We start from the raw sequence: 18,384 nt of genomic DNA, 5'->3' as shown, positions 1-18,384 counted from the left end.
AAACTGTACAACTTCCTCGCAGGGCAGATCTCACGAGTCATGTGCTCACACTGCACGACCCAGTTCTTGGATGCGGTCTGACTGCTCACACTGTACGTCTGGTAGCAACACGTCGGCCCTAAAAATATGCTAAAAATAGCCGTTTTTACTCAACACGTCAGACTTTTTTGTCTTGTTTTGCCTGTTGTCCTTCGGGAGTGCTGCAGGAGGACACACAGGGATTTATGGGGGTTGGATGAGGAAAACGAAATAAAGTAAATCTGTGTTTTGTGATCAGTTTAATTTGACATGAACATGACAAACACGCTTTCTTGACAATCTTTGTGAGTAAAAAAACGTGTAGAAATTAAAACGAACAACAAGTGTTATTAGGGAAATAGAGGGCGAGCGGTGATGATGCATGATTGTGCATGCGCCGTGAGCGGTTCTGATACTTTTGGGTCGCAGCTGCTCGCAGCGCCGCTTCAACAGTGCGATACCCTCACGAGGGACGAGCAAAATATTAAACACGCCAAAAGTCCGTGCAAGCTCACGATTGCTGATCGGTAGCTGATCATGTGGTGTTAATTGCCTCTCGTAACCCCCTGTACACTACACGACCGCTCGGCGCAAAACTCGCCCCGATGTCATGGATTCTCGCACGAGTGGAAAATCGGCTCAAAAAAGTGAAAAAGTCGCACAGTGTACGCCCGGCTTTATTAGGCTCCCTATTGACATGACGTAAACGTCACTTATTAAACCTAAAAAAAATTTGAACCAGGCTGTAAACATTTCTGCTGTAAAGTTGGCATTTTTAACATGAGAGTTAATGGAAACTTGCTCCTTTCTGGATCCAGCTCCTAGTGGATGAAAGTGGAACTGCAATTTGTGTCACTTTGGCGTTTGCTTTGCTTTAGGCAGGCAAAGTTTGCCCTATGAGCAGACCCATTAGACCAGTGGTTTTTAACCCTTGTCCTGGAGGGCTGGTATCCAATATCTTTTAGTTTTAACCCTCTTTTCAATCAGCAGGTGATTAACAGGCTTCTGCAGAGCCCGGTGAGCTGCTTAACAGGTGATTCAGCCACTCAATCAAGTGCAAATGGGGCAGAGAAACAACTAAAACGAGCTGCATCGACTCTTCAGTGCCAGGATTGAGAACCACTGCAGTATAGACCTCTGTCCAGCTTGTTTATAGTGATTATGCATAATAGAAAAAAAAAACATTTGCAACAGATTTATTGCACCTGTTTAGCTTAACTACTAATAAAACACCCTAAGGCATTAAGTTTATATATGTGATGAACTCACTTTGAAGTTGGAACCTAATTTTACAATGAGGCTGGAATCTTTTTTGCCTTTCGCACAAACATCTCTGCCTCAGATCAGCTAAATGACCCAGAATTAATTGAACAAAACATTCAGCTTAGATGCAGCCTCCTGTGCCTAAATATGTTCCTAATGTTGTTTTTGTTGGTAAATTGGAAACACATTTAACAAAAGGAAGAAGTTAGTTCCTCGCCTATAAGGCCCCTAGAAGGCTTGCGCACCCTTATGGAGAAGTGATGTGAAGCACAGGGTGGTGACTTGGCCTGTGGGGGCTCTGAGATGAGCTGAAATTGTTTCAGTCATCAGTGACAAAAACATGACAAAAAATATCCAGTCAGTGGCTAAAAATTTGACTCATCAGCCCGAAAAACTAGAGCAAAGCAAGAAACGATGCAGCGTGGCAGCAGCTGGAACTGTCATTTTGTATGATGACAAGAAAGGATTCATTCATTCATTCAGATTGTAAACTCATACAGTCATACGTCTTCAAAATCACAAATTCAAGCAGTTCATGAAAAATTTGAATATGTTGCAAAAGTTCATTTATTTCAGTGATTAATCCTAAACGGTGTATGAGACAGACTCGTTCCATGTAAAGCCAGATAATTCAAGCCTTTGTTTGTTATAATTGTGATTATTATGGCGTACAGTTTGTGTTAAAAGGTTGAATATTATAGGCTCAAAGTGTCTCACTCTAATCAGCTAATGAATCCAAAACACCTGCAAAGGGTTCCTGAGCCTTTAGATGGTTTCTCAGTCTAAGATGAATTACTGAAATAAATGGATATTCTCAATGTAAACATAAGCATTTAGCCAATGTTATTTTTGTATTTAGCTGGATTTTATTAGCTGTTTACAGTGATCATTCATAATAGGCTGGTAAAGTTGTTAGTGAGCAAAGCAAATAATGTGTGACATGCAGTTTCAGGTCAGCTCCACCAGGTGGAGATGCAACCCAACTTATGCACAATGACTGTACAGTGTTTTAAAAATTCTGGTTCTCCAAACTGCTGAGCACAGACCTCTGACCCCTGACTGGAGGTCGACTGATTGTTTTTTTCTATTGCTGATACCGATGTTTAGGAGACATGGTCAGCTGATGGCCGACATGTATTGCCGATTTTTATGGGCCAGTTTTAATGGCTGATATGTAGACGTTTTCCACCTTATTTTCATGCTAAGATGCCATTGTATCATGCAGATGTTATTAGTGAACATAAAAATACATTTAAATTAAACTGTGCAACTGCACCAGGCTGCCCAACGATGTGCCTGATTTTAAATCAACTTTACTAAGGGCAAAAATTGGCCGATGCTGGTATTTGAAAAACTGTAAATATCGACCCGATATATCAGGCAATACATCGGTCCACCCCACCCCTGACCCCTTCGCATCTTCTCAGGTCTCTGAGGGAGTCTGCAGTCCACATGACATTGCTGAGTTTCATGAGAGAGGTTTAACTAAAAACATATTTTCTTGATGCAGTTATATCTGTTAGTCATGCAAAATCAGAGCTCTGGCATGATCTGTTAGCAGTTAGCACCCACATGAAAGAGCAGCTCAGCGTCTGTGAGCCTAAAACCATGATTTAGTTGAGGTTGATCCTTGGTGGCTTTAGCTTTAGGTAAAAATTTTACAGTGTGACTGCGGTGACTCAGCTCAGATCACACAAAATTACAGTTCAACATCCACAAATCAACAAATTGAAGTGATTGGTTGAGATGATTATTGGTTAGTTTCTGAAATGTTAACCATTGGTGTGATGTTTTCTGGAGTCAGACAGACTTAAACAATAAAAAGGCAAATTTTTAATACAATTTTTCAAACAGTCAGTGGATCACAATGCTCAGTGGCAGTGGTGGCCTGGTCATCTTTAATTTACCAGAAATATTGATTCAAACAAATAATCAGCTGATAGTTAATTATTATAGTTTTAGTTTCATCTTGTGCAATTTTATGCACACACTCAGTCAAAAACCATTATAAATGTGACTAAAAATATCAATATCATCTATTTTCTGAGGAGAAAATTGCTTTATTTCAAATTTCTAACATTTTAATTTAGTCTAATTTATTAAAAATTAGCTGATATTTAATTTATTTTTTCTTTTAATCTAAACTAAAATCTGAGTTGTCTGAGCTCCAGGACCACACCTTTCCACTCAGTGTGTGATGCCCACCTGGAGGATTGCTATGGCAACAGGTTGCCAGTAGCGACAGGGTACTTCCGTTTTTGGGAGGGTAATCAGACAGCCGAGTGGCGAAGGGGTGAGGTCTGCCGAGCTCAGCCAGCAGCACAGACAGAAAAATCATCACTGAGGTGTTTTCTTCCAGTTTCTGATCTGAGGAGCTCTGCGGGCTGCGGGACGCGTCTCGTTCGTCGCTGCGCTTGTTTGGCTGAAAAAACGCGTCGCATCAGGCGGAATGGAGATGCGTGGCTGAAGGATTCCGGAGCTCCTCTGATAACAACAGGTTAGTGCTTCTGGTTCATTCCAGCTTCTGCATGGGGGTGTTTTTATTCTTTAAGGCGCTTTGGAGAGAAAAGACTCGTCTTTGTGTCCAGAAATCAGAAATTTGCAAAAAGCGTTAAACGATTTTATTTGGACGCGTTTTATTCATGCACGTGCACAAGGAGGAATCCAACCCCTAAAATTAACATCCATCACTGTTTATATATGTATGTGTGTGTTTATTCAAATGGCGGTATCAGTGGGGCATCATTTATTGAGGATTCCTGCTTAAAATAAGTGGGCGTGTCCACCTGTTATCTCAGTGAAATTACATTTATAATGAGATAAATGCACAAAGTTCTAATTGTAATCATTTTACTCAGCCTTTTCTTGCAGTTCTTTGCCATCGTTGCATTTCAAATGCAAGATGTGCAAGAAATCATCTAAATAACGAATTTAATTTATTTCTGACAGCTGGTCAGTTTTTGCAATTTCTGTTGGTTTTATGCGAATTATAATTTTTAACTAAATACTACAGCTGAAATATTTGTCATAATAAACACAATTTAAAATATACATCATGTACTATATTGCATAATATATGAGCAGTTCAATCGCTTTTTTATTTCTTATCAAATTACTCACTGATATTTTCTGTAGTTTACTAAAAAATGGACATTTTGTAAAAATAAGGGGAAGGTTAAAATTAGAGGTCGACCAATATTGTTTTTTCTTTTGTCGATACCGATGCCGATATGTAGAAAACATGCTCAGCTCAATGGCTGGTATGAACTGCCAAATTTTATGGGCTGATTTTCTTAGCCTACAGTATATCCAGATATTTTCTCTCTTTTGTCCAGCTAAAATGTCACTAATAACATAATTTGATGCACAAAATTTCTTGAGCAGTATCTGTTTTTGAACTCTGAATTTAACTCATTGTAAAATCTAAACTTTGTGCCTACATTAAGTACTTATTATGCAGATTAGTGAATGTAAAATTCAATATAAACCCTGCAAACGTACCGAGCTGTTCGAGGATGCTCCTGTCTTTAAATCAGCTTTACAAAGGACAAATATCGACCAATACAGAAAAATATCAAAACGATAAATACCGGCCTGATTCATTGGTCAACCGATAAATCGGTCTATATTATAGAAAATCCGTTACAATTCCATGCTGACACACATCCCAATCATAAGTTAAGTCCTCGCTCCCATAATTGGAAGGTTGCAAGTTCAAGCTCCTCTCAGTCAGTCGCTTTCGTTGTGTCCTTGGGCAAGACACTTAACCCACCTTGCCTGCTGTATTCGGAGGGACTGGTGGCACCAGTGTACAGCAGACTTGCCTCTGTCAGTGTGCCCCAGGGCAGGTGTGGCAACAATGTAGCTCATCACCACCAGGGTGTGAATGGGTGAATGACTGATTGTGTTGTAAAGCACCTTGGGGGGTTCCAGGACTCCCGGACTCTAATTTCCCTCTGGGATTAATAAAGTATTTTTGAATTTGAGAAGGCCATGTCAAATACTGGCCATTTAGCATGACAAACAGGCACAGACTGAAACTGCAGATCACATCCACATTCCTAAAATGTCTCACTTGTTTGTTAAAATGGGCACAGCGTTCCTGTCACACCTTTTCTTTCCGCCCTACAAAAATCCTTGAAGACTGTTCAGTAATTCTTTGCTTTTTATTCATTTTTTGACATGCAGGTGTTGTATTTTTGTTTCTTTCAGCTAAAGACTATTTCAGGACTGCATTATTTTCCGTGAAATGTGTTACTTCATAAGTGCAAATTGATAATATGACCTGTTTCTGGCACCTCCTTTTCAGATGAGTAGCTCTTTCTTAAGTTGTCACCGGGAGCTTAAATGTTTAAAGGATCTTTCTGAAATGCTGTCGGGAAAAGCTCCCAACTCTGGGCGCTCAGTCCCGAAGCCGTGGATGATATAAATGTTAGGAGGCTTTGAAGTGAATTACATAACCTTGGAACAAATAACAGAGTGGTTTTTGGCCCAGTGGGGTGATGCTCAGTAACCTGACCGTGTCGTTGGACGACGAGACGATGAGATTATGATTTGACTGTAAAGACTGATGGAATACCAATCGGCAAAGAAAAACAACCCTGTTCTTATCGTTTTCACCTCAGCGAGGGCCATGAATCACCTCAGAGAAATTTCATTTTTGAGTTTTAAGTGTGATGGATTACAGGCTGCCGATCAGTGAGGTGGGGCTCAGGGCTGGTCGCACCACGTCTTATGAGTTGCAGACAGAAAAAAAATTAGGGAGAAAGAGACTATGTTTCTGCTTGTCATGTCACTGTGAGTCGTCTCATAACGTATTCAGCATTTTCCCCAAGTTGTTGTCAGTCTCTGAGACGGCTCTACACGCTTACTGAAGCATAACTGAAGGACACAACCCAAAAAAGGAGAGTTTGAGTCATGCAAACACGTCTTTAAAGACCAAGATAACACAAACAGATTTTACTTGTTATTTTGGAAATACGATTGGTCACTCTAAGTTTCACATCCAGGCTGAAAGTGAAAATAGTCTTATCTTTTGTACGTTTGTTCTGTGTGACTTCATAATCTTTTTTTACTCAGCTTAGTAAAATAATTTCTTTTCACTCACATGTTTCGGCTAGTTACTCTAGTCATCATCAGAGTGGGCCAGTGCTGGTGGTCAGAGGACGATGTCGTTCTCGCATCAACAACATAAAATTTACACATGAAGAAGAAAAAGGCATTAAAATAACCAGGCAGACAGACGGAACATAAAATAAGTTATCAGAACATTATACCACAGAGCAAATATAATAACAGAAGAAAAAGATCGTAAACTAGAAGACCAACACATACAAAGTGCATTTAAAACCTGCGGATACCCAACATGGGCAATAAAAAAAGGAAAACTACAAACAAAAATAGAAAAGTAAAAACAAACCAGTAAGAAGAACCAAGAATACAGAAAGACTAGAACCAAAAGCAGTAATAACCCTTCCATATATCAAAGGCATAATGGAAAGAATAATAACAACGATGCAAAAACATGATATCAACAAGCCAACAAAACCACACATGTGAGTTAGAAAAAGACTGGTTCACCCAAAAGAAAATATATTGTCAGATAAAAAATGTGGAGTCATATAAGAAATACTTGCAAACTCTTCAGTAAAACATACGTTGGAGAAACCAGACGCCAACTCAACACACGAAAAATAGAACATCAAAGAGTGTGAGAGGAAAACAAGCCAAAGACACACAAGAACAGCAAAACAAGACGCTGAAAGTACAATAAAGAAATCAGCCGTAACAGAAAACCGCACAAGGGAGAATGGTTTAATGGACTGGGACAGCGCACGGATCATAACAACAAAAATACAAAAGATGGATCAAAGAAATGATTGAAAAAAGGAGAGGTGGACACAAAATCATGAACAGAGACGATGTAGTATTCACATCACACATGGACAGCGTCACCAGCAAGGAGAACGCGGGCAGCAGAGGGCGACATCGTCCTCTGCTGCCCGCGGATGTGACGTCATCAACACCGGCGACTCTGATGACTAGAGGCATCAGCCGAAATATATAAGGTGAAAAACTATTTTTTTACTAAACTGTGTAAAACAAAAGAGTCCGCTAAACTTATTTCCTGCATTAGCCACCGAAAGAAAATTGGCAGGGAAATGCTCGAATTAGAAAAGCCAGTCAGATTTACCTCCCACTGTAAAACTAGCATTCATGGACTCAGCCATCTTGGTTTGTGACCGGGGGAAGGCTGTCGTTTAGTGTCCAGGAGAGAGCAGAGCACATCTTGCAAGCAGAAGCTAACCATTAGCATTAGCAACTCCACAACACAGCAGAACTCCTTCAGGCTTGGGTTATTTGTGGAGATAAAATGTCAATGTTGCAGAGCAAACAAAGGCCACTTTTTTTAGGTTTGGATTTTTATTGTTTCTATTGCACAACTTTGTAACATAGTTAGTTTTATTTGTGTTATTTCAATATTTTCTGGATTTATGTTTTAATATGTTTTTATATTGTTTGGCTTGAGAATAAAGCCCTTTGGGCCACCTTGACTGCTGGTAAAAAGGTGCAACAAATGAATAAATAGATGATGATGATGATGATGATGATGATGATGATGATGATGATGATGATTTGTGCACATAGAGAAGGGAGGGGAGGTCAGAGAACATTTTGGCAGATGGATCCGGATCAAATCGTAACGGGACGTTCACAATGATTGAATGTGAATTTTACAGGATTGTACCTTTCAGAGGCAATTCAAATTATTCTTTTGTTGACAAAACATTTAATTAATTGCATTTTTAAGTTCTTTTTTAAACACAAATAAGATTTTTACCTTGCTGACATTTTCGATCACTTCTGCGATCTTCATCAGAGCTAGCTGCTAATGGCGGCGTCACTGCCCTCTCCGTTTATCTGCGGGCAGCAGAGGACGGTATCGCCCTCTGCTGCCCGTGCTCTCCTAATTGATGACACAGTTCCGTGCATGATCTAATGTGTAGGCCCCATCGTCTCTTTTCATGGTTCCTGCTTCCCGCGGATAAGCGGAGAGGGAAGTGACGCCGCCATTAGCGGCTAGCTCTGATGAAGATCGCAGGAGGGATTGAAACTGTCAGCAAGGAAAAAAAAATCTTTCTGAGTTGAAAAAAAGAACTTTAAATGTATTCAGAAGAAAAACACAGAATGAATATATAAAAGATATTTAATTTAGTTGCCATCATCATGTTAAGAGCATTTTAAGGAATATGGCAAAAAAAATGCTCCAGAAAAACATCTTCTACAGCTACTGGTTAAGACAAATGAAGCAATAGATAAAAATGTGACTTTCCATACAAGTATTAATTAATTAACTCTTAACTTCACAATCCCTTTGGAACTGTTCCCATTCTTCTCTCTAATAGATTTTTTTGCCGCAGCTAGAAGCCGTGTAAACTCCTTATCTTTAACATGAAAAACAGCCTTTTGTGTTTCAGGACTCTCATATATAATATTTAAATAAGCTGATTTGTACCATTCTTGTTTTGTGCATGAAGCAGATGAATTTTGGGGCTAGTTTGCATTTCTCGTGGGACTTTGCTCAGCTGGAGAAACGACTCCAAATAATCCCCCTGGCTGTTTTGGAATTGATTAATTTACCCCGCTCCCGCCTGGAGAAAAGGTACTGCAACTGTCCTCTTCTCTAATTTTTATTTGTTAGGCCCCATGCTGTCAGAACTAATGATTCACACAGCTGCAGGCCAGGGAAGGAAAGAAATTCTTGTGTTTGGGTCTTTTTTGTTTTGCCTGTGTATCTGAATAGTATAAACCAACCACTTGCAGTTCTCTAACTTGGTATTCAGACAAGGTCACAGTCTAGACACAAAGAAAAACACAATAGTTGTCGTTCTCCATTTTCTGTTCATATAAACAAAAATACTTGCAGGAATTTTAAATAGGCTTAAAAGACCTCCAGAGGCAATGGTGCCCCCAAGGGTTGGCACCTAGAAATTTGCTGCCCCCTCCAGCAAAAACCAGTGTCAATAAATCATATTAATGTTCACTCAAACCATAACTTGATCTTATTTATTGAAGACATAATTGTAAAACAAAATAAAAATAATATAATTCATGAGTAAAGAAATAATCAGAATTAAAAAATACATATATTTCTGCTGCTAACCCTTTTAAAAAAATTATCTCCATTTTTGTGAACACAGCAAAAGGTGAATTAAACAACAAAACAAAAACATTTAAAAATACAATTTTAAATAATATTTTAAATAACTGAAATGTATTTTTCTTAAATGTATGTGTTTGTAAAATTGTAGCTAAATGTTTTGGATATGTGCCTTTTTTTATTTTAAATATTTTTTTTATTAAATGTGGCACAATCGTCACCGGCTAAACTCTCCCAGAGTTACCACAAGGATCAATTTGGTGTGCCACCTCAAAACTTTCTTTGGCGTTGTCTGGCCACCCACATCAACATTTTCTGGAGGCGCCCCTGTCCAGAGGTAGTGACCACGTACCTGCTTTATTACTGATGGCCAGTTGGAGCTGATTTCATTATAAATAGTCTTGTGATTTATTTATTTCAGTAACTAGTTTTACATCCTTTTCATTACATCATTATAATTAAATTAATGTAAGAAGTCTGCATTCTTCAGCTCGGGAGCCTCGTGTGACTCTTCAGCCCTTTGGCATGACTGCTTGGACCGAAAAGTTTATATTTAAATAAGAATTGATGGCTTTAGCAGTTTTTTTTTTCATTTAAATTTTTGCAAAGACAAAGTTTCATAACCCAAATTCTATTTAAATTCACAGTTTTTTTACTCTTTAAAATATGAAATAGGACCGAACAGCTTTTCTTATAAAATCAAAGGACTAAACTGAAGTTACAATTATAATTAAAACCTTAAGCGCTTTACTATTTTTAAGGTTAACTATCACCCTCATATTTTTATGTTTTTGATTTCCCTAATTCTTTAACTGTGTCCTTGTGTTTAATTCTTCTAATTTTCTACAAATACTGGGAAAAACTGGCATAGCTCTCAAGACTGTTTCACACCAAATGCAGTACGGAGGTGAAAGTTAGTCCGTCTCTATCAGAGTTCCTGTGTTTACCTTATACTAAAGCATTTTTGAGTTTGCCTGGCTGCATCTGGATCCTGCACCTCACCAAATCATGACACAGACTCTGCGTTTTTACATATGAATTAATCATAAAGTGTTAGAAACAACATAACAAGGCATGTTTGTGAGATTGGAGAGTAACTGATACTTGTAGTGTATGAAATGCCTTAATGTAGTTTGTGCTGAAGTGCCTGAAAAGGATAATTACCTTTTTTTTAAAGGGGTTGTTCAAAGTGCGTCAGCATCTCAGCTACAGCGAGCAACACTTGTCGTGCTCTCGGCGAGGATAAGAAGAGAGAATTTGCAGCAGGAAAACTGAGCGAACAGCTGCTCAGAATGAATAATAACCCAAATCTCAGAAATAATACAGCTGTCAAAGGGAATGCTGTCTGGTGGGGTTTTACATTGTGTGCATCAGAACATGTGTGTTGTACTTCTGGTCTACAGGGAGTGCAGAATTATTAGGCAAATGAGTATTTTGTCCACATCATCCTCTTCATGCATGTTGTCTTACTCCAAGCTGTATAGGCTCGAAAGCCTACTACCAATTAAGCGTATTAGGTGATGTGCATCTCTGGAATGAGAAGGGGTGTGGTCTAATGACATCAACACCCTATATCAGGTGTGCATAACTATTAGGCAACTTCCTTTCCTTTGGCAAAATGGGTCAAAAGAAGGACTTGACAGGCTCAGAAAGGTCAAAAATAGTGAGATATCTTGCAGAGGGATGTAGCAGTCTTAAAATTGCAAAGCTTCTGAAGCGTGATCATCGAACAATCAAGCGTTTCATTCAAAATAGTCAACAGGGTCACAAGAATCGTGTGGACAAACCAAGGCGCAAAATAACTGCCCATCAACTGAGAAAAGTCAAGCGTGCAGCTGCCAAGATGCCACTTGCCACCAGTTTGGCCATATTTCAGAGCTGGAACACCACTGGAGTGCCCAAAAGCACAAGGTGTGCAATACTCAGAGACATGGCCAAGGTAAGAAAGGCTGAAAGACGACCACCACTGAACAAGGCACACAAGCTGAAACGTCAAGACTGGGCCAAGAAACATCTCAAGACTGATTTTTCTAAGGTTTTATGGACTGATGAAACGAGAGTGAGTCTTGATGGGCCAGATGGATGGGCCCGTGGCTGGATTGGTAAAGGGCAGAGAGCTCCAGTCCGACTCAGACGCCAGCAAGGTGGAGGTGGAGTACTGGTTTGGGCTGGTATCATCAAAGATGAGCTTGAGGGGGCTTTTTGGGTTGAGGATAGAGTCAAGCTCAACTCCCAGTCCTACTGCCAGTTTCTGGAAGACACCTTCTTCAAGCAGTGGTACAGGAAGCAGTTTGCATCCTTCAAGAAAAACATGATTTTCATGCAGGACAATGCTCCATCACACGCGTCCAAGTACTCCACAGCGTGGCTGGCAAGAAAGGGTATAAAAGAAGAAAAACTAACAACATGGCCTCCTTGTTCACCTGATCTGAACCCCATTGAGAACGTGTGGTCCATCACATGGACGTAATTTTCACTTTAGAAGTGGGGGGGACACGTGTGTGTGTGTGTGGGGGGGGGGGGGGGGGGGGTCTTTACAGTATGTTCTAATGGGAAACAGGCTTCAACACAAATGGTTGTTTTCTGCTTGGTCCTAGAGCTCAACCAGTGCCAATTTAATATAAAGTATTGGTAAAAAGTGCAAGGGTGAAAACTTGACTTTGGAGAAAGTGAGGGGGACATGTCCCCCCTGTCCCCCCCCCCCCCCCCCCCCCCTAAATTACGTCCATGGTCCATCATCAAATGTGAGATTTACAAGGAGGGAAAACGGTACACCTCTCTGAACAGTGTCTGGGAGGCTGTGGTTGCTGCTGCATGCAATGTTGATGGTGATCAGATCAAAACACTGACAGAATCCATGGATGGCAGGCTTTTGAGTGTCCTTGCAAAGAAAGGTGGCTATATTGGTCGCTGATTTGTTTTTGTATTGTTTTTGAATGTCAGAAATGTATATTTGTGAATGTGGAGGTGTTATATTGGTTTCACTGGTAAAAATAAAATGATTGAAATGGGTACATTTTTGTTTTTTGTTAAGTTGCCTAATAATTATGCACAGTAATAGTCACCTGCACACACAGATACCCCCCTAAAATAGCTAAAACTAAAAACAAACTAAAAACTACTTCCAAAAACATTCAGCTTTGATATTAATGAGTTTTTTGGGTTAATTGAGAACATGGTTGTTGTTCAATAATAAAATTATTCCTCAGAAATACAACTTGCCTAATAATTCTGCACTTCCTGTACAGTCGGTGTATAAATACTTATTTCAACAGCAGCGGGTGTAAAATGCAATGCAACTTCAAATGCTATAAAATATTTGAGGTTTGAGATTTTTTAAATAGCAAAAAACCCAAATATTTTTGTGCTACAGCATTTTGCAACCGAGTGGTTTAGTCTACTTTAAACTGACTGTATCAGAGGGTCTGCCTCATTTGGGCAGGTATGGAGCTCCTCTGGACTCAGGCATAGACCAAACAAGAAACCTGTGTCATTTAGGGCTCATAAAAAAGTGTCATCGAAAGAGCCCCATTAAATATAAAAGACACAATACAGTAATGCATTTATTCTCCTATGTGCACAATAATAATTAGGTGCCAGCATGATGCACAGAACAAGAGGCCCACGAAAATAAAGGAGGAAAAATAATCTTTTTTCATTTGTTCTGCTAACTCAGAGATAAACCATTTGTTTTTAGATTTATTTTTGTGAAATTGTTATAAGTAACTTCATCACCAGTTCTCATGAAGTAGTGATACATTTTTGGCAGTATTGTAAGTCTGCACTCGCCTAGAAATCTAGACGAACGGCAGCGGTAGCAAAATATTTTGCCCTCCTGGTTGGTGTAGCCTCAGGTCTACCATTGGCTCAGGTAAGGTTAGGGCCAATCACAGTGCTCTATTTTTGTATAAAGACATTAGGCAGACTTACCACATAGAGCTTTTGCCTCTAAGGTGACAGCATAACTGCTACGGGGTAAACAACAAAGATGGCGGCAGCTCAGGAACGGCGCTTGTTTGAAACAGCTTTGGCATCAACTTTGGACGATTCAGCCTTGGGCTTTCCTTTGAGACATGAGCAGATAGAGGTTCCTCTTCTTTGACCATGTATGTTTACTGATTTCTGCTGCTTTGAATACATCATGTTGTTTGTTGCTCTGACTGGTGGAGCTGCCCAGTTGCATGCAGAGATAGTTTGAAAGATGTCTGTAGATTCAGCTCTTGAGCTCTGTAGAAGTCCAGATTATATATTTACATAAATATGATGGCTTGCCAGGCTAGGGCTGCACCCCATATCGCTCAAAAGTTCTTACCTCAGCAGAAGTAGCAAAGTGGTTGAATCACAATAAATCATTCACTGTTATATTCTACTGATGTGCATATACGTGTTAAAGACCAAGTTCAGCAGTTTTTCAACACATTTGCAGTGGTCCACAGTATAAATGAATACCTTGTGAGTTGATCTCTTAGAAAAATAACTCTGGCACTCCTGTTTCAGGAACTGGAAGTGAACCAGATCAGAGTTAAGCGGAACAAAGCAGGATTTGGAGTCTTGTTTCCTGATATTCAATCAATCAATCAAACTTTATTTATAGAGCGCCTGCCACCGCCTCTGTGGAAGCTCAAGGTGCTGAACATAACATAGATTAAAATAAAAACAGAGTGATTAAACAGTCCTTAAACTACATACAAAAATATATATTTAAAAGAAGGACAAAGAAGCATAAAACCAAGTCACATAAAAGCCAAACGATAAAAATGAGTCTTCAAGCGACTCTTGAAGACATGCAGTGAGGGTGACTGTTTGATGCTGAGTGGCAGCTAATTCTAGATGGATGGAGCCAAGACCGAGAAAGCCCGATCTCCTCTGGATCTATACCGAGAGTGAGGAACAGTCAGTAGCTCTGGCTCTGCCGAGCGTAGAGATCGAGATGGGGTGTGCCGTGTTAATTGTGCTGCTAAGTATGGTGGAGCACCACCACATAGAGACCGGTAGACAAAGTAGAGGACCTTAAATTTCACCCGAAAGACCACGGGAAGCCAGTGTAACAATGACAGCACAGGAGTAATATGTGCTGATTTCCTCGTCCCTGTCAGAAACCTGGCTGCCGAGGTCTGAACCAACTGGAGACGATTCATTACAGCCTGCCTCAACCCAACCCAACATATAGAGCGTTACAGTAGTCGAGCCTAGAAAAAAAATGTGTGGAGCACTGACTCCAGATGTGCTTGGGACAACTGTGGCTTGACTTTTGCCAGCCATTGCAGGTTACAGAAGCAGGCTCTTACAACCATATTAATGTGAGATTCCAGTTTGAGTTCTGCATCCAGTCTCACCCCCAAGCTAGTGACAACTGACTGCTGGTAGGGTGAGAGAGCATCTAGCTCAGAGGCAGAACTCACACTCACCTAACTAGGGAGAAATGTAATATTGTAATATGTAATATTCTGTCATCTCACCTCTGATTAGCAAACACCAACACAGGTCTACCACTGATTTCATTTGCTCTGGAATGTTAAATGTTGGTGGCGGGCTGCATGGTGGCGCAGTGGTTAGCACTGTTGCCTCGCAGCATGAAGGTTGCAGGTTCGAAACTCGGCTACGGCCTTTCTGCGTGGAGTTGCGTGTTCTCCCCATGCATGCGTGGGTTTCCTCTGGGTACTCCGGTTTCCCCCACAGATCACAACATGCCCTATAGGTTATAAATTGTAAGTCGCTTTGGATAAAAGCGTCTGCTAAATAAATAAACATAAACATAAGCATAATGTTGTTCAAATCTGAAGAAGCCGCCGTAAACAGAAATATGTATGCGTTTGTTTGAAGGTACTCTGGGTTTTTTACCGTGAACAAGTCAGCAAAAAAGGTGAGATTTCTGTTTTTGGTCTTGGTTAATGAATAAGTCGAGTTTTTTTTTCCTTTTGCTCTGTTCGTTGAAGGTCAGTGCTCGTTTTGGGCAAAATCACCTCAAAAGAGCAGTAGCCAACCTGTGAACGTGTGATGTGATATTATAGTGCAAACCAATCAAACTAGGTCTCCTGGACTATCCTGGTGTGAAAATACTAACAGAAAAATAATCAAAACACTGTCAACTGTGATAAAATTGTGAACTATGATGTTTTTGCCATTTAAAACCCAGCCAAATACAGTACAGTGAAGGATCTGGACATGAATCCACAAACCAGTGGAGGACACCACAGTGGTTAAGTCCATATTTTATTTACAGGCAGGCTAAAGTGCTTTAAAATGATTGAGTGAAGAAGCAGAGCCTTCATGAAAGTCATAAGCATATCAGTCGGACAGAAATTACATCATAAAACACGTAGTAAATGAGCCAAAACCTGTTAAAATATATACATTTTGTTCTGGTTTCCTGTTGTAATTCTTTTCTTGGTAATCAGTCCTCCACCAGCCTGCTGTAAACCTGTCTGTTTTCATGCTTCATTTAATTTGTCCAGGGAGAGAAATTCATTTTCTTTATATATGACTGTGCTCAATATAAATGTTTTCATCAAAATTAAATTGCTGTTGCATATTGGCTGCATACGAGAGTACAGGGTTGGCAATCTCACAGCATCATGGTGTCTAATGATGCCAGTGACTTATTTACCTCTGGAGCATCATCGGCTCCAGTAAATGTTGCATAAGTAAAACCCCGGAGTGCCAGAACAACCCCCTGAGCTGTTTAAATCCAGGGCCAAAGGACTCCTCGGAGACGTTGTTACTTACTGAGCTGGCTTTATGCCTGAACTTCTAAAAATAGACTTGTCTACGTTTTATCTCCACCTGCATGAAGTCTAATAGTTTGTGTTTCAATGGTCAAACCTCAGAAGGCATGATTTCTAACTCATGTATTTGGATTTTTGCACAGGTCTCATTGTCCAAACCCACTTTCCTCTGAAATCTGTCAACAAAAGGCACAAAGCTGGAGCCCAGACGGTCAAACATGGATGTGCCCCGGATGGCCGAGGGCCTCATAAGCCACACGCTTCCCTATTCGGGAGGCGGCTATCATGAACCTTCGTACCTGACGCTGGAGCAGAAGGCCGCCTTCGTTTTTGTGCTGCTGCTCTTCATCTTCCTGGCCCTGCTCATTGTGCGTTGCTTCCGCATCCTGCTGGACCCTTACCGCAGCATGCCCTCATCCAACTGGACAGACCACACCGAGAAAGACACGTTTGATTACCGCATCGTCTGAAGAGCCCTAACCCAACCCAATTAGAAAAACCATAAATTACACAATTGACTGATTTGACGCTTACCTGGTACTTTGGTCTGAAAGGACAGATGACTTCAGATTCACCAGGAAAGGAAGAAACCCAGAAAATCTTCTGAAAACACATCTAAAGAATACATTTTTACAGCAAGCTTTTCTCAAAAATAATTTAGCAGCTTCATCCTGCCAAAGCGGAAAATTCTCTGTAAAAGAAAAAAGAACAATCAGAAGAGAAGAACGAAGCTTGTTTATCAAAACCAGCCACGAATATGAAGAACCAGAACCAGAAAACAGTTCACACCCCCGTTCAGTTCTTGTGTGGACTACCTCACCCCTCCTGCGCCCTAACCTCACTCCTCCTGCACCCTAACTTCACACCTCCTGCACCCTAACTTCACTCCTCCTGCACCCTAACCTCACTCCTCCTGCACCCTAACTTCACACCTCCTGCACCCTAACTTCACTCCTCCTGCACCCTAACCTCACTCCTCCTGCACCCTAACTTCACTCCTCCTGCACCCTAACCTCACTCCTCCTGCACCCTAACTTCACTCCTCCTGTACCCTAACCTCACTCCTCCTGCACCCTAATCTCACTCCTCCTGCACTCTAACCTCACTCCTCCTGCACCCTAACCTCACTCCTCCTGCACCCTAATCTCACTCCTCCTGCACTCTAACCTCACTCCTCCTGCACCCTAACTTCACTCCTCCTGTACCCTAACCTCACACCTCCTGCACCCTAACCTCACTCCTCCTGCACCCTAACTTCACTCCTCCTGTACCCTAACCTCACTCCTCCTGCACTCTAACCTCACTCCTCCTGCACCCTAACCTCACTCCTCCTGCACCCTAATCTCACTCCTCCTGCACTCTAACCTCACTCCTCCTGCACCCTAACTTCACTCCTCCTGCACCCTAATCTCACTCCTCCTGCACTCTAACCTCACTCCTCCTGCACCCTAACTTCACTCCTCCTGCACCCTAACCTCACTCCTCCTGCACCCTAACTTCACTCCTCCTGCACCCTAACCTCACTCCTCCTGCACCCTAACTTCACTCCTCCTGCACCCTAACCTCACTCCTCCTGCACCCTAACTTCACTCCTCCTGCACCCTAACTTCACTCCTCCTGCACCCTAACCTCACTCCTCCTGCACCCTAACTTCACTCCTCCTGCACCCTAACCTCACTCCTCCTGCACCCTAACTTCACTCCTCCTGCACCCTAACTTCACTCCTCCTGCACCCTAACCTCACTCCTCCTGCACCCTAACTTCACTCCTCCTGCACCCTAACCTCACTCCTCCTGCACCCTAACTTCACTCCTCCTGCACCCTAATCTCATCCCTCCTACACCCTAACTCTAATCTCACCCTTCCTACACCCAAACCTCACCTGTTTTACACCCTAATCTCACCCCTCATGCACACTAACCCATGCCTCTCACAGGGTCCAGCTGCTTTGAAAACACAAGCCAGATGATTTATGACTGTGTTTACACGCAATCACTATCTCTTATGTTCTAGGATTTGTATCATTATTCTAGACAATCAGTGTTTAAAATAGCTGAAAATGACATTGCGAATATTTGAGGTCATTTGTTTTTATAGTATTTTTGCTTTAATTTGTAAAAAGATCCAAAAGACTTGGTGCAAATTGACCGGCCAAGGAAGAAGTTATTGCCTTATGTCTTTGTAAGATATGAGTCTTAACCTTCTGACCAGGAAGGA

The 18,384-nt window shown here is 41.1% G+C and overlaps 1 protein-coding gene across 1 annotated transcript; it reads left to right on the top strand.

The window, feature by feature from the left end:
- The first annotated feature begins 3,520 nt into the window (after positions 1-3,520).
- Positions 3,521-17,473, top strand: LOC129163426 (cortexin-3). The gene is made up of 2 exons (XM_054740893.2): positions 3,521-3,778; positions 16,311-17,473. The coding sequence occupies exon 2, from the start codon at positions 16,386-16,388 to the stop codon at positions 16,635-16,637; it is 252 nt and encodes an 83-aa protein (XP_054596868.1). The 5' UTR covers positions 3,521-3,778; positions 16,311-16,385; the 3' UTR covers positions 16,638-17,473.
- Positions 17,474-18,384: the final 911 nt, after the last annotated feature.

This window comes from Nothobranchius furzeri, chromosome 5 (genome assembly GCF_043380555.1).
Source record: "Nothobranchius furzeri strain GRZ-AD chromosome 5, NfurGRZ-RIMD1, whole genome shotgun sequence".
NCBI classification, from domain to species: domain Eukaryota; kingdom Metazoa; phylum Chordata; class Actinopteri; order Cyprinodontiformes; family Nothobranchiidae; genus Nothobranchius; species Nothobranchius furzeri.
Note: the sequence above shows the minus strand (reverse complement) of the source record. Positions and strands in the feature narration are given on the sequence as shown.

Bases quoted from the DNA above. Each gene is read 5' to 3' on its own strand.
- LOC129163426 (XM_054740893.2), top strand. From the start codon at position 16,386: ATGGATGTGCCCCGGATGGCCGAGGGCCTCATAAGCCACACGCTTCCC.